Source organism: Oryza glaberrima, chromosome 1 (genome assembly GCF_000147395.1).
Source record: "Oryza glaberrima chromosome 1, OglaRS2, whole genome shotgun sequence".
Lineage (NCBI taxonomy): Eukaryota > Viridiplantae > Streptophyta > Magnoliopsida > Poales > Poaceae > Oryza > Oryza glaberrima.
Window position 1 is genome coordinate 25,645,573 of NC_068326.1, and position 24,303 is coordinate 25,669,875.

Below are 24,303 nucleotides of genomic sequence, written 5' to 3' on the forward strand. Positions count from 1 at the left end.
TGAGAGAAAATTCGTTTTAAATATCATTAAAGATGTATATTATATGGTTGGAGATAGAGATACAGTGTTAGATAGGTGCATGTGTATCAGTTTGTCAGAGGCTGCCCGTCCAATTTTTCTCCTTGGTTCGGGGGCAAAAATCACCTAATCTAAACCCTTCTCCCAAAACTACCGCTCAACGTCATCAACAAATATGTAGCGTCCGATTTCCTCTCCAGATGATTCTAACCGTTCGATCATCTGATTGACTCCTCAAGAAAGTTCATTTGCAATCAGATCCTTTCACATTCCTGGCGTAGAAAAAAAAGGTTTACTCCGCCCCCAAACCGCGACGAGATTGCGGGGGCACGCCGCACGGGCACCACCTCGCCGCCCGCCACCACCGCTTCCTCACCCGCCGCAGCCACCGCCTCCACCTCCTCCTCCTCCACCACCTTCCTAGCCCTGCTGCCGCTTCTCGTACTCTCCATCCCCGTAGTCGGCATCCGTGCGGCCTCAGCACACCTCCTCCATCTCCCAGATGGCCACATGACTACACAGTGGCGCTCAGCCACGTCTCCCCTCCCCTACGGCAAGTTCAGAGAAGACGGAGCTGGGGGTAGGCCGGCAACGAGCCGCCATCTCCTCCCCACGAGCCCACGCCTCCCCGCCTCAGCCGCCGCGGCCCACCACTCCGGCTTCCACCTCAGATTGCGAATCGCAAGGTAATGAGTACTAAAACACAACTAAATGCAAATTCTTGAAGGTCTGTAAGTTGGGTTCAGAAAAGGCCATGCAAATGTGGTCAGCGGGTGCTGATATAGAGGAAATAGTTCAAGCCAGCACATGCAAACAATTTAACTTAGAAGAAGCAAATTAGGCATGCAGTGAATGAGATCTCCCATTTGCTTGACTGGTTTTCTTATAAGCTTGATTTTTCTCTCAGATACGTTGCTCATATCATGATGATTGCCATGGCAAAGTTATCTGTCTATAGTTCCATAATCAAATTTCATGCTGTAATATCTTGGAAGTGCTTAAATGATGAATTGATGTTGAGGAATTATATATCTTGGAGGTGCTTAAATCTCATCCTGGAATTATATATATCCTTAAAGTCAAATACCCATGTCAAAGTTAGTAAATGTAAACTTTCTTTTCTGAAAACACTTGAAAGTGCTGAAGGCAAATTAGGAATTAGATATCTTGATGGAGAGCACATATTGGTATTTCCCTTTGTTTTTTCAATAAAATTTTCATTGTTACCCAGCAATCATGTAAATTTGAGTTTTACTTTCAGACGAAACATCAAAATTTATAACAAGTTGAGATATTGAACATCTCAACAAGCCATATGTGATAGGTCAAGGCGTCAAGCATTATACCTTTCCCTACAATTTCTAAAAAAAAGACTTAACACAAACTTTAATTTTTAGAAATATAATACTATAATTAATTAAGGATGTCCTAAGCATTCAAAAAGGGATAAGATTAAAGCTAATTTCCATGTCACCTCAATCTATTTGGTACAAGAAAAAAATGAGCTCTACTTGATCCATCTTAATCTGGTCTCCTCAAAAATATTAAATCTAACATCCTGATCGACAAGAACATATATTAAAATTTTGGGCTTGTATTGATTCTTCTCAAAGTTGCTGTGTGTGGTATCATGTCAAGGGCTTTGTGCGATATGGTAGCTGGCAACTGAAAACTGTCAAATTAATCTATTTAGCTTAGTTCAGTGCTGCAATTGCTCATCAAAGAGACATGTAAAGTAGTAATTCCATAGAAGAAGAAAATTATAAGGGACATGTATTTTGCAGAAATTAAGCTCCATTTGCTCATCAAAGAGACATGTAAAGGAGTAATTCCATAGAAGAAGAAAATTATAAGGGACATGTATTTTGCAGAAATTAAGCTCCATTTCATGCTTACACACCATAAAGAAGTTTATGTTAGTTTTTAGTACATCTGGAGTTTACCTGAGAACAGATTGCAAAGGTTGTATATGTGATCAGTGCACTGTGGTAAGGAACAGAGTTAGGGGTGGGTGCTGTGGTTCACTGACCTTATTCAACAATTACTGGTGAACCTTGGGAATTTTCGCTAACATATATAACTGTCATGTCACTTCATTTATTTTTGAATATGGTTTGAGGAATTTCAGAAAAGTTCAATTGTTATTTTAATTTTTCCCATTGTTTTAGTGTTTATGGTTATTGTATTTTTTCCTGTTGCAACGCACAAACACTTTGTTAGTCAAATATTAAGAGGAATTCGGGCATTCTTTGTTTCTTTAGCAAGGTAGATATGGCGTTGCTTGTTTGTATGCCAGCTTTGAACCCAATAAACTCCCATATGACAAAGACAAAATTATTAGTCTTGTCAAGTCTTATCCCAGTGAATTCTCAAGTATGTACATTATGAGACTTCGTTTCATTTTAATAACTTCGTTGAGGATATGCGAAGTGACAAGAGGTTCAAGGCGTAAAGATTGGTAAATTCATTTAATAACTTCACTGAGAGAGCCTTTTTTTAAGATTAGTGATTACCGATTATGTGATCGAGCGTTTCTGTGCTATGGAAAAGCGCCACAGTGATAAATGTGATTAAATTTCATCGTTTGTGCTATGTAAAACTTGATTCTAACTGTACTTTTCATAAATTAAGACCTTTGTTGTATTTATGTGCATGAAGACTTTGATTTGGCACTTGAGGCGTCAGAACACAAAGGGTAAAGATCCTGGGTTTGCCACTGGCTGGGGTGGATCTGGTGTGACGCAGATACCCCAAAGCACTGAGAAGCCATTGAGGAAGCTCACTCTTGAGGACACGCGCCCCTTTGGCTGCACTAGCACAGATTTCGCAAGAACAGAGAAGAGTGAGGAGAGCAATGGAACAAGAAGCAGCAACAGCTTTGGCAGCCAAGCAAGAGGAAGTGGCGCAGCTCGGGGAGGGTATCCTCCACCACTTTGAGCAAATCCTCCATCAAGACTCCCTCATGTAATCACATTTGGTTTCTCCATTCAAATTTCTCCCTGCACGCATTTTCTTGTCCTCACTTCTTGCATTCTGCAACACAATTTTTTTTTTGAAATTCAATTTCCTGCGTAATTTGGCTGTTTTTAACTCTCTGATGAGTATTCATGCAGAGATGAAGTGGGGTTCTTGCACCCGACACAGTTCCAGTCACTAGAACACAGCCAGACTAGTAATTGGACATTTGAAGTACCTGAATGTCCTCAGAGATACCTGTGGTGCAAAGACCATAAGCTTGCCATATCCACGGAAATCTTACCTAAGCTCTACCGTGCTTCACAGCATGCATACTCCAATTCAGCAGCAGCCAAGGATGGTTCATTCATGGAAACTGATCTGATGAGGCACAGCAAGGCACTGCTCATTCTTTGCCCTGACATGCTCACCGCATGGAACTCAAGGTAATGCTGTCAACCTATCACGGTATCGCTAAAAGGTTGCATCTTTCATAGCTAGAAGGATGTGACTTTGATTAAGTTGGAAATAAGGTTCATCACTGCCTGGAAGGGATTCCACGTGGTTGTTTTATGCTTCTTTTCTTTTGGCAGGAAGATAGTGCTATCAGTGAATTATGATTTCACTAAGCTCAAGGATGAGCTGCAATTGTGTGCTCTGATCCTTTCATACTCACCAAAAAACGAAAGCACCTGGAGCCATAGGTACAGCTTGTCTTTTCACTTGTCAAGTTGTCAAATTATGGAATTTGGGGAAACTCTTTCAGGTCACCTCTTAAATAATTTAGGGATTTTTTAGGAAAAAAGTGGATGCCTATGACCAACAGGTATGATAATCTTGAGATATATGCCCCATGATTATTTATGAGTTCCTCTACATTTCAATACCTCCCATTCTTCCGAGGACCGCTGTAAAAAACTCGTTGGGGCTGGATTTTATTTGGGCAGCACAGAAATATTATGTTGATTTTGCCCATGCCCACACAGTTTACAGTTTAAACTTTAAATTGATTGCCTACTACAGGAGATGGGTGATCAAGAAGGTTTCAGAGCACAACCAGGATGTGTCGGAGCTTATAGAGATGGAATCTGTACTAGTGAAACAGATAGCAGAGGTCATACTTATAAATATTTACTTCTTTGGGATGTTAATAGAATTATTCCCATCTACTTTTCGGAACCTTCATTTCCTAGCAGATAATTATCCGAACTCATCATATTAGCATTTCACACAGTTCCTTATTTAACTGGTTATTAAATTACTTTTTTTTGCCGGGTGGTTATTAAATTACTTTGACATTTCACACTTGTAGTGATAAACAGTGTACAAAAAGATAGTTTGATCCTTTATGCAGAAATCAAAGATGAACTACCGTGCGTGGAGGCATCGCTGCTGGCTTATTCCCTACATGACAAGAGAACAGGTATGGGTAAAGGAAAATCAAGCTGCTAAAAATTCTTTGTCCACTTTTCTTAATCTTATGTGCAAACTTCTGAGCACCACCATGGTAGCTAGGTTATATTGCAAAAACCCTACAAAATTTCTGCCTGTCTGTTATCAGTTCATGCTTATCCTCATCAGCATCTAATTTCTGTTAAAGGTTCTGAATGAGTTAAAGAAATCAACAAGATGGAACGAGTTACATGTCGCTGACAACTGTTGTTTTCACTACCGACGGGTTAGTCCCTGCCCTTATTTGTGTAGCTAGTACTAATTACTACTTCCAAAGCAAACTTGTATCCCACTCAACATTTGCATATTGAACAACCTGTGGCATATCGTTTGAGCTGTCTCAAACATGTCATTTTATTGATTGTTTGCAGTCCCTACTGCTTGCATTACTAGACAGTTGCCATGTAGAGGACACAGAAGATTCCCTTGATAGGAAGTCAGAAGTTCATTTACTGTGGAAGGTATGTTGTATTTCATTAAAATCTATACCTGCTTCACTATGGTTCCCCTTGTGCCATCTTTCCCTCTGTTTTTCATTGTACATCTGTTACAAAGGAAAAACTCGCCTGTGCATTTCATTTTATTTGAGAAACACAAATTACTCTGGTGCTTGAGTAATTGCATCTGACAGGAGGAACTGACGTGGAATGAGAAACTTATCAGGCGCTACCAAGGGAGAGAGGTTTGAAGTTTGCCCATCATGATTGTGAGATTTTTATGTTAGTGCCATAATTTCTAGTGAATGTTGTTCCCCTATGTTGATTGTGCTAGTGTGTTGGTGTAGTCTTTGTGGATCCATCGTAGGTTCCTCTCACAATGGTGGATGAAGTTCTTGCTCAGCAGTGAGGAAACAGAGTGTGCTGCAGGCACATCGCTGGTGGATCTCTTCCTAGTCCAGGAGATATACCTCCTGTCAGACTGCCTGAATGCCCCTGCCGATGAATTTGGTGAGGCATGTGTCCAATCTGAGCTTGCAGCCCTCTACATTCTCTGGATATCAAAGGTAACCCCATATAAACGTTTGAAACTAAAACAAGTGATATATCCTCCTCTTCACGAATGATCAACATTTGAAAAAAAAAAAAAACTAAGCATGGGCATGTTGTTACTTGCAGCAAGTTCCGGCTGTGAAACTAAAGCTGGAAGAAAGGCTACATTCGTTGGGGAGCCTGGAGGATGTGTTAGCAAGGGCCTGCCCGGAGAGAAGTAGATTGTGGACGCATTTGATAGCTTGACTATTGAAAGCAGAACAAGGACATGCATTGTAGCAATATGTGGTACTCATATCCAACGGAAAACGACGCTTGGAATACAACCATTTCTGAGGCGACTAGACATTTTGCACGACTCCTAAAAAATAACTCATCTTAGGATCCTATATGATAGCAGATGCCTGCACACTATTCCTGTGAATCCTGTGGCGTGGCTGTCGCTAGTGAAAAAGCTCACAAACCACATAGAGTGCATACTTCTAAATATATGAAGTTAGTTAAAAATACAGAGGGAGTAGTTGAATCCGCCAACAAAGCGCAATTCCTGTCTCCATTAACATGAACCACAGAATGGTTATCTGAGCATCCCAGCAGCTCATCTAAATTTCATCCTTCATACTCCCATTTAGATAGTCATCTAAAAAGATTTCTACTCCATATTACTTTTCACTTAACAGATCATTCATATTACATCCTCTATATACCAACATCATATATTTTACTAATATTTTACAACTACCACTTATTTATCACCACTCTAAAAAAAAAATCTTCCCACCTTTATCTCTTCTCTACCGCCGGTGCCGAGAGGACGGGGAGGACGAGGGCTGATCGGAGGGGCGACGCAATCGGAAGAGCGGCTGGGCGAGGGGCGGTGCGATCGAAGGAGTGGTACGGGTGGCGCAAGGGGCGGAGGAGCGGCGCAAGTGGCCGACGGCGGGAGGCGGCCGGCGGGTGCGGAAGCGGCAGCGGCGGCCGACGAGTGCGGAGGAGGCAGGCGGCGGCCGACGGACACGGATGCAAGCGGCGACGCTATCCTTCTGGTATACCTATCTCTCTCCACCCTCCTCCCGACGAGTCCATCTCTCTCCTTCTCCCACCGATGGTCCGCTGCCACCACCACCCAGTCTTTGCGAGGAGTCGATTCGGATGGGGCAAGGCCGACCTGCGACGATGGCGGTGGACGGGGAATTGATCCGGATGGGGGCCCGAATTTGGTCTGGGTGCTGGCAGTTGCGGGATAGCGTGAGGAGAGAGGAATGCCAAATTTAGCATTTTTTTCTCTCGGATAGATGATGCGTTAAATTTGGAGGGTGGGATAGAGTATCTACTGGAGGGCGTTTTTCTTCTGCTAGCCGCTATTTTCTCGATGGATGTTCGGATGGCATATTTGCTGGGATGCTCATCTATCTAAAAGCTTAGCTTACACTTTGCCTAGCTTATTTTGTACTATAGGCTAGCAACCTATGGCTGGAGGCTGGTCAAATAACTCCTACTGCCTTTTGTTGGCACATATTGGAAACGACTATTCACCTACCAATGGAATATATATGCACAAGAATAATATATGAAACATGTTGACAACCTGGGTAGCACGCGAGCAGCTTAGCTTGGTGACGCGTCCCACATCTACTTCAATCCACGAATTCCAAAACTTGGACCCTAGCAAGAGTGAAACGATGATAAGAACTCATCTTATATAGCCTTCTTTTCTATTACAGTTTTACCTTTATACTTGTACAATTACAAATGATTTTTTCCCCTACAATATTCAATGAAATTTACACGGTCTAGCTCCGATTCTTTAAAATAAAAGTATAAGTAGCAGGATAAGTAAAGTAGACACGTAGCATTGGAAGAAAGAGGAAACTGCATGTCTATCTCTTAAGAAGCAAATTCACCGGAACTATAGAAGAAAGAATGTACAGGAAGGTACGGTACAGCCACAACAGCAGTAGATGCGAAACCACTGTGGTTGCCATCATTGTTGTTATTGGTCACCATGCCTTGGAACGTTGTTGTTCGCCATGGGCATTGGGCAACGTGGTCGTTCCCGTAGATCAGTGAGCAGTCGTGGAGTAGTCGTTCACGTAGAACAGCGAGCAGTCGAGTATATTGCGCTCCAAAAACTCGATTCGCACTTTCTCTCGGTGCAAGATCGGGGAGGCAAATGTTTCGAAGGCTTCTCTCCTAGTGTTCGTGCGCGTAGACACCGAGAAGGGAAGACCCTAGTCCGTATAAGCAATAGTACGTGTGTTCTCTTGAGATGAGATCTCAATTGTGAAAAATCCTTCAGTTTTTATTGGGTTACTCGTGAAGATGAAGAGAATTTGTCAGGAAGAGCTTGGCAACGATTACTTGCACCGTGTCTCAGTTGTTCTGTCGCCACACGCATTTCTTTGTTTTCTCTTTGTGTGGATTTGCGGGTTAGGTTGTAAGGTTTTTAGCCCAATTTCACTTATAAAGTGGGTCAATTCTCTTTTTTAATATGTCCGGCAGAACTCATATGAATAGTGGAAAAAAAGTTGCTAGAAAAAGAATTACTAGCAATCGAGATTAGAATAACAACCACCGGTTTTACTTCCATAGTTCCATTTACTTCTATATTGGAGCAACAGACGAGGGCAAAAGGCTTTGCGTCAAAACAAATCGTGCAGTGTAAACCTCATTTTTTTAGTTCAACAGCAACAGTGCAACATAAATGGAAGATTATGTCAACAACAGTCATTCACTGTACTCCCTCTATCCCATAAAAAATAAATATAAGACTGAATACGACATATTCTAGTACGATGAATCTGGACAGATTCGTACTAGGGCCTTGTTTAGTTGGGAAAAAAATCTTGGGTTTGGTTGTCACATCGGATATACGGATACACATTTAAAGTATTAAACGTAGTCTAATAACAAAACAAATTACAGACTCCGCTAGAAAACTGCGAGACGAATTTATTAAGCATAATTAATCTGCCATTAGCAAATATTTACTATAGCACCACATTGTCAAATCATGGCGTGATTAGACTTAAAAGATCTGTCTCGCAATTTACATGTAATCTGTGTAATTGCTTTTTTTTCTATATTTAATACTCTACGTATATGTCCAAACATTCGATGTGACAGCGTGAAAATTTTTATTTTGAGAACTAAACATGACCTATGTTAATTTTTTTTTATTTTGAGAACTAAACATGACCTATGTTAATTTTTATGGGACGGAGGGAGTAAATGGCAAAACCGAATATAGGCTGACCATGCTAGCGAGAAGGATGTATGCGTGTGGTAAATGTGGTTTCTCTTTTGTCTGTGCAATTTCACAATTAAGGGCATGTTCAATGGTAGAGACGGGTATGGTCTCTTAAATAATATAAGATTATTTAGAGACAATGTCTTTACAATAGTTGAGACGACAAAGGCTCTAATCATTAACTCAAAAAATATTCTTTTTGTTAATATTCTTTCTATTTTTTTACTCTCATGTAACCATATTTCTATATTCTAGTGATTAAGAGTCATTATTAAGCCGTTGTTATACATAACAACGATGTTTGTCTCTCCCTTTTTCTCTTTCTTCCATGTCAACAAGTATTCCTAATTAACAATGCTAAGAGACCACTAATGATAACCATTGTACATGCCCTAAGTCGGTTCATCTCTCTGTGGACTAAACACATGTGACTTAAATTGGGGGAGGACTTAAGTTTCATGTGTATCCTGATTTACCAATTGCTCTGGTACCTTTTTATGCAATTCTTTTGTTAATAAGATTGTTTTATTTTTGTAAGTTTTATGATGTATAAAATTTGTTCGACAGATTATATTTTTCCGATATAGATAGATTCTAAATTTTGGTTGTGATTATGCTCTTAAAAGATATAATCATGTTTTACATTACCAAAATATTACCGTTACATTAGCACGAGCATATTACTACTAGTTTATTTAATTTAATTTAAGTGGGCCAAATGCCCAATTAAACCTAACACTTATGCGGCTTGCTGTAGCACACGAGAATTGCTCCCGTTCGAGCGCCGGGTACAGATAAGAAAACAAACAGGTGCTCTGTTGCGTGAGTAGCTAATTCTCTCTCTAGAAATACACCTTTGCAGGCCCTCGTAAGATAATAGTCATAATCTAGTTTATAATCTAGTTTATATGGAATTATGAAAAGAACTACAAAGATTACAGTAGAGAAGAATAGAACCGACGAGTACCGATTAGACTGTTCTCGAGATCGACTTGACGAGATCAATTGGTGAGCTGGCTTCTAGTCGATTTGATGGTCCCGTACCCCCCTAGGGCCTTGTATTTATACCCCTAAATACCTTGGCTTCCAAGTAGAGCTCAGAGAGTATCTTACACATACGAGATCATAAATCCGCATCCCCTCCAAATAGGACTCTAACACCTTTTATTTGGGGAGTTAGTTTTTTTATACATCAGCCTAATTCCTTAAGACTAAGGTAACCTTCTCGTATACTTGGGTATACCATATTCGTATGCTGCCTAACCCCAAGGATAGAAGGTATGCCTCATCCGTAAGCTTGACAACATGCATGCATGTATTTGTTTTTAGCAATTTTGAAACGTTTTTTCTCCTTAAACTACTTAGCCGATCCAAGATTCAATCATGCCATTATATTCATCGCAATTAAATCTTTACAATAAGAGCTTACATGATTATATTTATGATAAAAAGATATGTGTATCAACTAGGGGTGGATAACGAGCCGGCTCGGCTCGGCTTGGCTCGGTCAAGCTCGTTAGGATAACGAGCTAGCTCGGCTCGGTTTGTTATCGTAACGAGCTAGAAACCCAGCTCGACTCGGCTCATTTGAAAGCTCGAGCTAGCTCGTTAGGCTCGCGAGCCAACCCATCTAAACCATCCAGCCGGCAACAGAAGAGGAGGGACCTGGCGGCTGGCGAGGGAGGAGTTGGGCCGGGTCGATGTGGAGGTCCTTGGAGGCGCCGCCGCCGCCGACGACGATGACGATCGCGATGGAGATCCACACGACGACGATGGCACGGCGAGGGCAGATGTGCAGGCGCGGCGGCAGGGTGAGGAGGAAGATGTGGATGGAGAGGGAGGAGTTGGGGTGCGGTGGCGGAGTGGAGAGGTCCTTGGAGGCGACGCCGTCCGCCGTGGAGAAGGCCAGGTTCGACGGCGCCGTGGCCTGTGCCTTCTTGCGGCTGGGGAAGTGGCGGCAGCGGCTGGCGGCTGGCGCTTGGCGGTGGCAGCTGGCGGCGGGGAGGATGAGAATGAGAGAAGGGGATGGAGTTGACGCGGTGACGCCAGATCGAGATCTGGGGGGAGAATAGGTCAAGGTCACTAGGGTTTTTTGGCTACCGAGTTGGGCTGTTGGGCCTCCAATCTCTGCCAAAATCCAATTCCAAAGGCCCACAGCTCATGTGCCTTGGCTCGTTAAGGCTCGCGAGCGGCTTGCGAGCCAGCTCGAGCTGGCTCGTTACCTCTAACGAGCTAAAATGCCAGCTCGGCTCGTGAGGAAAATCAACCGAGCTGAGCCGAGCCGAGCTTGTCACGAGCCGAGCGAGCTAACGAGCTACGAGCTTCCTGTCCACCCCTAGTATCAACCATTCAAATTTCATGTTTTAACTTATGAAAAACAATGTTTCAACTCAAATTTGAACATTTTGCACATTTTAAATTTTATTTTTATAGTTTTTTCGATTAAATTTCATAAAACTACGAATACTTTGCACGATCTATCACAAAACTACATATTTAAGAATTTGTTTCACAAAACTACTGATTCAGTGTCTTCTTTTATCACAAAACTACAGGTACTTTGCACAATATATCACAAAACTACAGGTTTAGTGACTTCATTATCACAAAACTACAAGTTTTAGCATTGTTAAAACCTGTAGTTTTGTGCTAATGGATACACTAAATCTGTAGTTTTGTGATAAATGAAGACGCTAAATGTGTAGTTTTGTGATAAACGAATACACTAAATCTATAGTTTTGTGAAACAAGTTCTTAAATCTGTAGTTTTGTGATAGATTGTACAAAATACCTGTAATTTTGTGATAAACGGAGACAATAAATCTATAGTTTTGTGAGACATGCTCTTAAATTTGTAGTTTTGTGATAAATTGTGAAATATATATATAGTTTTGTGACATGTACTATTTTTTATGTATTTAGTCGATAGACGAAATTTTTTTGTAGTGCTTGGTATTGCAATCAATACTTTTTAATTTTGCATATTTTTTAATCATTTTCATAAGTAAGCTAAAACATTTAACAAAGTTAGTGATTAATGTTTCATCGACCGGTCTGGCCACGTGTCGTTGGACGATCGATCCCTCCCTAGGTCAGTTTGCTTCAATTTTTTGTTGGCAATATGCATATGAACACATCACATATTTCTACTGATCATATAATTGTGTTACGGAAAAACAAAAAAAGGTCAAACTATATTTATTTTTTACATAATACATTCTCTCTCTACAATGAGTCACTATCTTTTTTTTTTCTTTTTCTTCAGGGTTAATTGGATCCATGCCATTATAAATTTGCTAGTTTTGAAAAATACCATTACTATTTGTATAATTAGAACCATGCCATTCCAACACAACAAAAATTGTATCCATGACATGCTATACACTTGATACCCGGTATGAATCGTTTTTTGTCTACTGTATTTTTATATGGACCAAAATACCCCCAAATCCAACAGCCCTAGCCCCAAATCGATTCCTCATCCTGCCCGATGCAAGTGCCCAGCAGCAATGGCGATGGCAGTTGAGCGAGATGCGGTGATGACGATGACGGCGTAGAAAGGGCGGAGGGCGGTAGCTGCCGGCCAGGGTTCTGCCGTCTGCGGCATTACACGAGATCGGCTGGCCGTGTCTGGTGGAAGCGACGTGCAGCCCTGCGGCGGCGGCGAGCTCGCGTGTGGTGAGAGCAGATCCAGTGGCGACCTCCATGCTGCTTCTGCTCCTGCTGGTGCTGACGACGATGTAGCGGATGGGCTGCAGCTGGCCGGCTCGAGCTGTCATCGTGGACAGTGACCCCTCCACGGCGGCTCCTCCACCGCCCTCTTTTCTTCTTTTCCTTTTTTTCCTCTGTAATTTTGTACACCTGATTTAACCATTTATTGGAGTGGCCGACGACAGCAATTTAGCAGCAGCGATTTTAGGTATTAGATATAAAATTTTGATTGTATCTGAGGCATCAAATTGCAGAGTTGACAAGAGCAAGTATCGTGTTGCTGTTCAGTTGTAAGAGGCAGGGGTATTTTGGTCTATATAAAAATACGGTAGATAGAAAACGATTCAAAATGGGTTTCAAACGTACAAAGTGGCATAGATCTGATTTTGAATGTTTTCCAGTGGCATGGTTCCAATTATGCAAATAGTAATGGTATTTTTCAAAACTAGCAAATTTATAATGGCATGGATTCAATTAACCCTCTTCTTTATTGATATCTGCCTCTTCTTTATTTTTTCTCTTTTGTTTTCTTCACTAGTATCAGTTTTTTCTCTATTTGTTTTCCTTTTTTTTTTCAATGCTAGGCTCCAAATTTATTTTTACTATTGACAGCAAGTAATTAACAAGGAACTATGGATCAAAAAATTGCCGTTCATGCAGCGAGGATCAGCTCGATGATCCTCACCACTGTGGTGGTGTTTATGAGCACCAGACGACCATATCTGACGTGGTTTGATGTTTGTGCCCATGTGGTTTGAGATAATCTGAGGTGTGTTAGAGTTGCTCCTCCAAGCAGCAGATCCGATCTTGTATGAGGTGGGACCCATATCGACTACATTGCTCACTGCGATGGTCATAGTGAACATGGTATGATCACAACTCAAATAAATTTGTTTCACTTTATATTCTCATCTATAATATTCATTTCAATTGATAAGTGCTTCTCTCTCATTTTAACTCTTTTTTTTCCTCAAATGACTCCTTAATTTTGTTGATTGCTATTTGTTTTAATGTATGTGCTCATGTGTTGCACGTAGGGCATGAGTAGCACGTATTTGCTGGAGAACACCATCTCTGTGTTAGCATGGCTGGATGCAAATGGTACGTAATTGACATGGTGGTGCTATCAATATTTGTTAGCGCTCTTAGTGCTGAAAAGGCGCTAGGCATTATTTGTTAGCGCTCTTAGTGCCGTAAAGGCGCTAGGCATGCTGCGGCTTTTTGCATCCCCGATTTCTCGTGCAAAGTACTAGAGTCTACATATATATCAATGTCACCTCATGTTGAGGACTAGTAGTGTTATATATATGCATATCTATATTTACTTATGTTGAGGACTATAATTCTCAAAGTACACATCTATATATTTATCCTTGTGTTGAGGATTGGAGGGGTAATTAGTGATTGGGGTTTAATTGGCAGCTAACAACACACGGCACCTGAATGACGGATTAGCATTCCACTAGAACACCACCACACCCTCTCCTCGTGGTATATCTACGACCAGACAATGGTGTAGCTCCACCCGTCTGCTTTGCCAAGGGGGCCTATGCCCCACTCCCCTGCACTCACAATGAACATACTTATCCAAAAATGAGTATACAGTGTTGTTTGTGTCCTTAGTTTTTCAGGATATTTGTTGGTGTCATCTTATAGCCTAGCAACACAACCCACATTAGGTATGTATATTTCATTTTTTGTTGGCAATATGCATATGAACACATCACATATTTCTACTAATAATATAATTATGTAAGGAAAAAAGGGGTCAAACTATATTTGTTTTTTTGAAAGGAGTCAAACTATATTTGTTTTTGTTCATAATACATTATCTCTCTATAAGCAGTCACCACTTTTTTTTACTATCTGCCTCTTCTTATTTTTTCCCTTTTGTTTTCTTCACCGATATTATTATTTTTTCTATTTGGGGTAATTAGTGGTCGAAATTGGGTTTAATGGCAGCTAACAACCGCACGACACCTGAATGACGAATTAGCACCAGACAACGGTCTAGCTCCACCCGTCTGCCTGTCTGCCTTGACAAGGGGGCCTAGCACCCCGCGCCCTCACAATAAACATTACTTGTCGAAACATGAGTATATATTGTTGTTTGTTTCCCTTTTTTTTAGATACTTGTTGGCGCCATGTTGTAGCCTAGCAGCCACTATGGACACAACCCGCATTAAATATATTTCATTTTTTGTTCGCAATATGCATATGAACACATCACATATTTTTACTGATAAAAAAGTCAAACTATATTTGTTTCGTTGATAATACATTATCTCTCGACAAGGAGTCACTCTCTTTTTTTTTTACTAATATCTTCCTCTTTATTTTTATCCTTTTTGTTTTCTTCATATCATATTTTTCTCCATTGTTTTCTTTTTTTTTCTCAATGTTAGGCTCCAATATTATTATTAATATTGACAACAAGCAATTAACATGCAACAATGGATCTAAAGATTGTTGTTCATGCAGCGAGGATCAACTCGATAATCCTCACCACCTCACCACCTGGTGGTGTTTATGGGCACCAGACGACCATATGCAGACATCTTTTCTCAGACTTCATCCTTCAAGATAATAAATAATCGTTTTTTGTTCACTATTTAATTTGCTCAGTTGTAACTCAAAATGTACTAGATAGAAAAGATTATGTACGATGTATATGCCCTAAGAAGTGTTGTAGTGGTCTGTTTGAAAAAATTAAAATAGAAGGTTGTATCTCATAAAACAATTGTTGATACTTCGACAGCCTAGCGTCCCTACAGACATGTTGCATTTGTGAACAACGTGTGTAGGCGTGTCGCCACGTTCTTAACAGACCTTGGCATTACTTTTTTTTTCTTATTCTTAGCCATGTTTCCCAATTTTATTCCAAATTAATCCAAAGATCTTGAATCTAGTTGTTTAGTAAAATAATTAGTTGTCTTGATCAATCTACTTACAAACTAGTGCAATTTATGTTTGTGCCCATGTGGTTTGAGATAATCTGGGGTTTGTTAGAGTTGCTCCTCCAAGCAGCACCTCCGATATTGTATGGGGTGGGACCCATATCGACTACATTGCTCATTGTGATGGTCATGATGAATCAAATAACTTCGTTTCACTTTATATTCTCATCTATAATCTGCATTTCAATTGATAAGTGCTTCTCTTTCATTATTTCAACTCATTGTTTCCTCAAATGACTCCTTAATATCGTTAATTGCTATTTGTTTCCATGTAGGTGCTCATGTGTTGCACGTAGGGCATGAGTAATGCAGTCTTGGCCACTGTCATGTTTGCTAGCCTTGGCCACTGTCATTTTTGCTAGCCTTGGCCACTGTCATGTTTGCTGGAGAACATCTCATGTTAGCATGGCTGTATGCAAATGCTACATAATTGACGTGGTGCTATCGATATTTGTTGGCGCTCTTAGTGCAGTCAAGGCGCTAGGCATGCTACGGCTTCTTGCATCCCAGATTTCTCGTATCGAGGACTAGAGTCTGAAAAATATCTATGTCACCTCGTGCTGAGGACTAGTAGTGTTATATATGCACATTTATATCTTCTTGTGTTGAGGACTATAATGCTCTAAGTACACATCTATATATGTATCCGTGTTGAGGACTTGAGTGGTAATTAAGTATCTCACCTACGTGGCTACGTCTACTCAACTAGGGAGGGTTTATGTTACCATGCAGACATCTACATCTCACTATGATATGATTAGAGAAGATGTGGTAAAATCACTTAAATATATGATTAGAGATGTGATAAAAAAACTTAATATGCTCTGTAGCTTACCTCGCTTCTAATTAAGTTGTATTCCCTTGTTCGCACTGAATAAGGCGTGCACATATTTTAAGATTCAACACTTTAATGTTTCACCAATAATTATTTTATTATACTAAATTTTATTTGATGAAAATAGTATTATTAGATTAACTTTTGCATTTAGGCTGTGTTTGAATCTCCTGAAGATGAAGATGTAGATTAAATGTTTTACGTAAAACGAGGTGGTAATAGCTTATGATTAATTGAGTTTTAATTATTACAAACTTGAAAAATGGATTAATCTAATATTTTAGAACAACTTTCATATAGAAAATTTTTATACGAAACGCACCGTTTAGCATTTTGAAAAAGCGTGCCACGAAAATCCAAAACTTTATCTCCCCCTCTGTTGGGTTCTGGAACAAGGCCTTACTTTCATATGATTATGATTTTGTTACTACAAACATTATAGTATATGAGCAATTTAAAGTCAAATATTAGTTTTGGAGACCGCACTAAGTTTGATTGTGCCTTAGTGGGATGAAGGGAGTAACTAGCAGGTGCAGAGTCTGGAATTTATCAAAAGTGGGGATGAAACATATAGTTTATAAACTTTTTATGTAATTCTAACTAAATTTTAGTTTTTTTAAAAAGAAACATTATCACATATGACAGTATATGAGGCTAATAAACCAAGACATGGCATGTTAACTTGAATGGCAGGGTGGGATCAAACTCAATATATAATGGGTAACACATCCGCCAAAAGGCAACCGAGACATGGGCATTCATATTTACAGTTTTACACTGAAAGTGAAAGGTTCCTTAGTATTATGGACAAATAAATCAATTGCCTTAAAACATGATGTAGTATGATGTTATCATCTGAAACATTCCTACATTCAGATAAAGTATGATCAATCCGATCAACCGGATAAAACAAGATAAAAACCATCAATATTTCCTATTAGCTTGGTCTATCGGAAATAATTCTATTTTTAATTTATGTTCAAGAGCACACCATATGCACCTCAGTCATACAATCCTTTTTGAGCTTGTTGTTTTCTTCTATGTAGAGATAAGTTCAAACTGATCATGCATAAACCTTGAAGACAAAATCAATGCCCATAAGGGAGGATTTCAGCAATTCACCAAAATGCAGAAACATAGTACATTCCATTATAGGGGCAATCAAACATGATTTATTGATTAGGACTAAGGTAAATAAACAAAAATAAAATGAAGAGTTGCATCACCGCCATGATCAATACAGCAAGACCATGCTCATGCCACTCTGGTTTTTATGCGTTCTGCAACTCACACTCAATGTTGGCTCTATTATCTTCATCTTTATGAATCTACCTTAAATAGTTTTAATATAAAGTAATTTCCACAAACACTACCTATAACAACAAAAAGTGCCAAATAGATAAATGTTTTTTTTTCGCCTAGAAACACCGTTGGGCACTGATAAGAAGTGCAGATGGCCTAAATGGCATGTCAATGCTTCTTGAATTACTTCACGGAAAAAAATGAATTTAGAAGTAAGGCTAGAAATGTAACTCATCAATTGTCACCAAACTTTTTAACCCTAATTGCTCACATTCTATTATTGGCTCTCTGACCATGATATTGTCTACCAAATCGTTCATTGCCTATTCTTTTATTTTTGTTGGAAAAAATTGTTTGCTAGCAGAACTGAATGTATTTCCCATAAATAAAAAGAACTATTATTAGGCGTTGGAGAAAGAATAAAAAACTATAGCTAGTATTGTTACAAAGAACATGTTGATATGCTCCCAGCTATACATGCTGCAACTAAATTCAACAACACTACCTAGGGCGGATCTAGGAAAAGAATGGAAGGGGAGCTTATTCCCTTCTTCCTCCAGCCCCCTACTCTTCCTCCTCTTCTCTTAATAGTGATCCAACGAGGTAGGGGGACTTAAGTCCCCCCTCCCCGCACACACGTTGGATCCACCCTACTACCTACATAAGCTATGTAATGTGCATGCCATCATCTACAATAATTGAACGAAAAATACTTGTGAAGCTTCCCAAACACTGAATCCCCTCGAAACAACCATAAGTCAGACTTCATTTGCTGCATGGGAACTTGGCCTCTCCTCACTGTCGTTCCATGGATGCACCGCCTCCATCATCTTTCCATGTCGCAGCTCCATGGGTTCTCCTCCACGAGAAACCGTATCAGACTCTCAGTTGTACGTCCTCCTCCTCCTCCTTGCCCCTCCGCTAGCTCCGACTCCGGCCGGTGCTCGTCGGTGCTGAGTCGAGTCCTCGATCCTCACCCCTCCGACTCCCACCAATCGACCCCCGGCGAGGCAGTGACCCTCTCCCCGGCGACAGCTCTCCTAGCTCGTGGATCGATCCAACATTTAAGGTAATTAAGTAAATACACAAAATAATTTTATTATTATTAGTTCATCAATGAGGAGAGCTGTCGTTCCCATGTGTCGTTGGGAGAGCTATAGTTCATCAACTTTTAGGGAATTTGTAGTTCATCAACATTGAATCCCATGTGTTCGTCACCTACATCTATCTGCTCCTATGTGTTTGTTCATCAGCTCATCCGGCCAGGTAGAAATTCCTACATCTGGTGGGATCATGCATTTACAGTAGCTAGTGAGCTGAAATTTGATTCATTGAAGTGTAAGGTTCTACTGACAGATCCACCACTCAATCATGTGAAAAAAGAAATGTTTTGATACACTGTTTGAGAAATACAAACTTTCAGCTTGCTAGGTAGCTGGGGTAGGTCCAAGCTGTTCTTTCACTATATACTCGAGGGTTGCAATTTGCTCACTGGAGTTCTCAACTTCTCATACACTCTAGTGATGATGGTGTCACTTATATGGTGCCGGTACTAGTTTGATGGATTCTCTTATCCACATATTATGAAAGGAATGAATCGATCTGCCGACTTTGAGACAGTCCGGGAAATAATTAAATTGAAGCTATATATGCTATTTAAGCTATGATTACAAGCGTGAATGAATACGAGCTAGGACTTGAAAACACTATCCTTATCAAAAGCACACTCTTCTAGTTCCAGATGGAAGGGTAATATGACGAGGACACAACTAGCTCGGATATAACCATGACTACCTTATGCATTAATCAACCAAAGGTGCATATGTTCTATATTAGATTTACTTGTTATATATTTGAACAAACATCACTACACAATGAGTGTTGTGTGTTTTCGTTTGCAGAGATACTTGCTTGGGTGGAAGAAAAGAGATCGTGTGTAAGGAATGCATGGATGATTAAATGTCACGCCCAGAAATTCACGAACCAGAATTTCTAAGCTGAATGTGCATTAAATCCCTGTCCAGGACCAGCCAAGGTACACAAACGATAATTGTTGATATACAGATCCACGTCTTACAAAAATAGAAAAGATTACAAATGCAGCGGAAAAGATAAAAGCGAGCTAAACCGGGAAGCTTGACTTCAGCAGCGGAGCGACTCCACTCCACAGGCAATCCTTGACGGCAGCGACGAAACCAACTTCGACAAAACAGCTCCCACTAGGAAAATCTTCAGCTCTGGTGTGGGGGAAAAGAGATCAAGATTGAGTACTACCCACTATACTCAGCAAATCATACCGGAAGAGGAGGTATGATGCAGGATATATCCAAAGGAGGCTAAAGGTTCTTTTGCATAAAGCAGGCATTTAAAAGCAGAAGTTGAAAGCAGTAAAACAGTTGTAGTAATTAATCAAATATTAACCAATCACTGTCCAACGCTACACCACGTTGCAACAGGCCCAACCAACCACCTGAACTACACTAGTTCATTAAGCTAAACTAGGGTAAGACTAATCACGGTGAATCTGGTTGATCGCCCATAACCGCGGGCATGGCTATTCGAATAGTTTTACTCTGACCAGAGGTGTACAACTGTACCCACAAGACACGATTCCACACATGTCGCCATGCCCCGAAGTATCACCATGATACTGCAAAGAGGGAAATCGTGACAAGACCCTTCGCATAACCCTCCCCTAACTATCCACACCACGCTAAGGTTTCACTCCCACCCCTCAAAAGGCAGTGGGCGGTCCCCTCTTGCGCCGCGGTGAATCTGGCAGCTGGACAACCGGACATCCCGGCCGACCCAACTCCATCACGCCCACCCTCGCCACCGGTGCCTAGGAAAGGGTCAAGCTATACTTCAGATTAAGCAGTTACCACCTCTCGCTTGTGGTAAGCACGGTAAGTCTCCCAGGGTTTCCCGTGAACCGGTCCTTAATTGCCATGAGTGCGACCAGCAAAACCATGCACCCACAGCCCACCATTCAGTGTATTTTAATTAACTACACCATTGCGGTGGCACCAAACCAAAACTATGCTAATAGTCAAAGTCTGTAATAATGTGATCCCCATTTGTGTACTAGTTGAGCTAAGCATGGCTAAGCATTTCCTAAACCAACATCTAGTCATTTTGATACCCAAGTTATCAATGGCATAAGGTAATCAATATATGGCTAAGTAATAGGACCCATCCCACATGACATTGTAAAAGAATGCAACATTTAATAGAAATGCGGGATATTTGTAAATTGGGTACAATATGATCAATTGTAATGCATGACTTGCCTTGCTCTCGCACTGATGAGACCTCAGCAATGTCTTCGAGAAACCGCGGATCGACGAAACGGTCGAAATCTACGCGACAAACAAAGCACACAAGCAAAACATGCTATAAGACTACTGAAACAGGAAACAAAACCATTTTTAATATATTCTAGGGATTTTTATAAATTTACTGAGACTTGAATGGACTTAAACGGAGCTCGGATGAATTACTTATGAATTTTAGAAGATAAACTGTGTTTTTACTAATAAAGAAAAATCCTTATTCAATTTATTGCGCAATAATACCCAGGGCTGACGTCAGCGAGGGGGGGGGGCAGTGCCGACAGGTGGGGCCCACGGGTCAGCGGCTCAAAGGGGGTGGTCCACCGTGGACCGGGTCCATGGGGCCGGTGTGGTGGTGTACCACGTGGCGCTGACGTGGCACCACGTGGCTGGCCACGCGGGCCATGGGATGGACGGCCACGATCGGCCGAGGGCCGATCGGGCGGCTGGGGACGGGCGGCGCTAAGGCCGGCCCGGGCATGGCACACGGCGGCGGCCGGCGACCGGCGACCGGCCAGCGACGGCGCAGACGGCGGCGGCCGACGTGGAAGCGGCGGCGCACGGCTGAAGGGTGGCGGCGCGGCGGTAGCGGGAGGAAGGAGAGGAAAGGGGAAAAGAGGAGGCGGGAGGCCTCACCGGCGACACGGCGGCCGGAGCGGAAGGCGAAGGCGGCGACGATGACCCGGCGAGAGGAGGGGCGGACAAGCGGCGGCGACACCTAGAGGAGGGGAGGATAGGACTTAGGAGTAGGGAAAACGACCACGGCGGACGCCATTGACGGCCGGGGGCGGAGGGGAGGGAAAAACTCACCGGCTCGCGAGAGTAGAGGCGTTCCGATGGGATTCCGGCAACGCGAGGCGGCGGCCGGGAAAGCTCTTGCAGCGACGAAGCTAACGGCGGCGGCGGATTGGCGCGACGGCGACTCTAGCGGCGGCGGCAAGCGGTTGCGCTAGCGGCGAGCAGCGCGAGCGCGATAGGAGGCACGTGAGAGGGCGGCGAGAGCGGAAAGGGGGAGAGGAGGCTCGGGGGAGCGATTTATAGGGCATGGGAGGGGCGGAAACGGCCGGGGATGGCCCCTATTTGGCCGGAGACGTGGGAGAGTGGAGACAGAGAGAGGGGGGACGGGATTCAAATCGAATCCCGCCGATTTGCGGGCGCGCGCGCGAGCGGGAAAGGCAGAGAAGCGGCGGTCGACGACGTGGGCGCGGTGCGTGGACGTGGAGTGGGCGCGGGAGACGCGGACGGCGACGTGGGAGCGGCAATTTCGGCGGCGGCGGTTGGAGCTCCAGCTTCAACGGCTGGAGGTGGGAGACGACCGACAAGTGGGCCCTACCTGTCGGCGCCCGAAGGAGAGAGGGAGGGAGGGAGGACTTCGGGGAGGGAAAGGGAGGAGCGGGCCAGCCCAGCAAAGAGGGCGCGCGGGAGGAAGGTTGGGCCGATGGCCCAACAAAGAAAAAGAAGGGAAAGAAAAAGAAAAGGAAAAAGGAATTTCCCTGGGATTTAAATATTGCAGTTTATGAATTTTAATGGGTTAAAATTATGTATAGGGCTCTGAAAATTCCACTAAAAATCCCGTTAATCAATTGCGACATGTGGAACCCAAGAAAAATCCCACAATGCCATTTCCAATTATTAATTGCATTTATTAATTAGGGATTCAACTCTAGGTTAATTAGAACAATTTCTCCGGACGATTTATTTAACAAATTTTTTTAAAGCAACGGAAAGGGGAAACTTCTGGGCGTGACATTAAAGAAGTTGATTGGGGACCAAACCAAGACCTTCTCCAGGTCCACTTCCATCTCACCACGTCACTTTTGGTCCATAGAAGACAAGATATAAAGTTCTACACGTTTTGGATTCGGATTCGGACCTCCTGACAGCATGAACTTCAAACGGACCTAGCAGCTGATCTAGAAGGAATTTGGAGCCCATGAGTACTTGTTGAAAAGCTTATGGAGTGTACTTTTAGATGGTTTTAGTCCCACGTCAAAATTACAACCGAGCTGTTGGGAATCTGCAAAAACAAGCTATGTATCTCATCCAGTCCAAATCTGGTTTGGGTTTTGGGCCTTGTAATTGTGTCGTGGGCTTAGCCCAAGGGGGTGCGCCCTAGGGCAACCCTAGGACGTTCCTAATCATATTTATTCAGTAGCCGTCACCGTTTAGAGTCGGGTTTTGCTTAGATTAATCTGTCAAGAAACAGTTTCACCGCTAGATCGGTTTGTGGAACCCTAAATTCGAGTGCTTAATCATTCATATGCATTTGTGTTCTTCGATTCGCATGCAGGGATCAGCCTTCTCGACGAGGTCAACGGTTTTGGCACGGTTGATAACCAGAGGAGACGTGGTGCTATGATTGCGGGGCTCAAGAGTGTGAGTCAAGTTTCCGCCAAATTGATAGTTATCAATACCTATCGGATGATCGGGACCTAACATCCTCATCATAATACAATCAAAGTGGGCACTGAACGGTTTTGAGCTCCTGGGGCTCTTTTTACTCCTGAACTCATAGATGTTGAGGTTGATGGAATGGCAGATATGGCATTCCGTTGCGTTCATGAAATGGACTTCGACAACAGGATGTATGACAATTTATCAACATATATCGTACCGTCCTGAGTGGAGGAAGTACCATGCATGTATCCTGGTCTGCCAACTTTAAGTTGGCTAGAGATTAATGCTTGAACACTATCTTCATGTGGCTGTGAAGGGAAACAAAGATATATGGCTGGGTTGAAGAAATTGTGTTTATGGATGGAGGATTCGCCACAAAGAAAACACATGGTTTTACCTGGGTCGTGCAGTACGCACTGGAATCCTAATTTTTGGATATTACAGACAGGAATACCAGGAAGAAACCTAGCTTGCGTGCCTAAGGAAGTGTGGACAGACATAGCCCCCCAGTGGAAACATGCAGTTCCTATGATCCTAGCTAGATTCTCATCAACTACGGATGTGGAAGGTTAATTCTCTCTGTTCTGTTGCAGAAAAAAGGAAACCATATGTGGGGACAACCAATTTAGGCTCGGTGTCCCAAATATCCACTCGTGATTGTCTATGATTTCGATCACGCACAGATTGATATACAGAACAACTTTCGATTATTTCAAATTTGTTTTACATAAGACTAGCTATTACAACTCTTAAAGGTAAAAAGATCCAAACTAAAATCCTTATTTGAAATTCAAGGAAAATCCAAACTACTAAACTCCACAGGGAAAAGCTCAAGTGTAGAGCAAGCCTAGAAAAACTCGTCGCTGTTGTAGACCTTGCTACCTTCTGGGGCTTCTTCAAAACACGATTCTTCTATATGTCAAATTATGCAATAGTGAGTACTTATGTACTCACAAAGACATATTATAAATAATTAAATGCAAATATATATGAGTAAAAGTATTTCGATGATGTAGAAGTCATATAACATGCTTATCATTTTATGTATAAACCAATGAAAAAGCAAAGCATCAATAAAATCATATATCATCTTTACTCTCAAAAT

The 24,303-nt window shown here is 41.9% G+C and overlaps 1 protein-coding gene and 1 pseudogene across 5 annotated transcripts; both read left to right on the top strand.

The window, feature by feature from the left end:
• Positions 1-301: 301 nt before the first annotated feature.
• Positions 302-5,758, top strand: LOC127773063 (uncharacterized). 5 transcript variants are annotated; one of them, XM_052299077.1, is made up of 12 exons: positions 302-704; positions 2,677-2,982; positions 3,132-3,419; positions 3,567-3,677; positions 3,761-3,799; positions 3,997-4,087; positions 4,328-4,396; positions 4,574-4,651; positions 4,797-4,886; positions 5,057-5,107; positions 5,210-5,428; positions 5,541-5,758. In XM_052299077.1, exons 2-12 carry the CDS (start codon positions 2,873-2,875, stop codon positions 5,658-5,660), a joined length of 1,266 nt encoding a protein of 421 aa, XP_052155037.1. In that variant the 5' UTR covers positions 302-704; positions 2,677-2,872; the 3' UTR covers positions 5,661-5,758. The 5 variants fall into 5 exon arrangements, 4 of the variants coding, with proteins under 4 accessions (XP_052155037.1, XP_052155044.1, XP_052155054.1 ...); XM_052299084.1 differs by lacking the exon at positions 3,761-3,799; XM_052299094.1 differs by lacking the exon at positions 5,541-5,758 and having other exon boundaries at positions 5,197-5,361.
• Positions 5,759-19,061: 13,303 nt separating this feature from the next.
• On the top strand, positions 19,062-23,667 carry LOC127784449 (actin-related protein 2-like; annotated as a pseudogene).
• Positions 23,668-24,303: the final 636 nt, after the last annotated feature.

Excerpts from the sequence above, each read along its gene's own strand:
- LOC127773063 (XM_052299077.1), top strand. The coding sequence starts at position 2,873 with ATGGAACAAGAAGCAGCAACAGCTTTGGCAGCCAAGCAAGAGGAAGTG. Across the intron at positions 4,652-4,796 it reads GTTGTTTTCACTACCGACGG|TCCCTACTGCTTGCATTACT; the intron begins GTTAGTCCCTGC and ends GATTGTTTGCAG. Across the intron at positions 4,887-5,056 it reads AAGTTCATTTACTGTGGAAG|GAGGAACTGACGTGGAATGA; the intron begins GTATGTTGTATT and ends TGCATCTGACAG.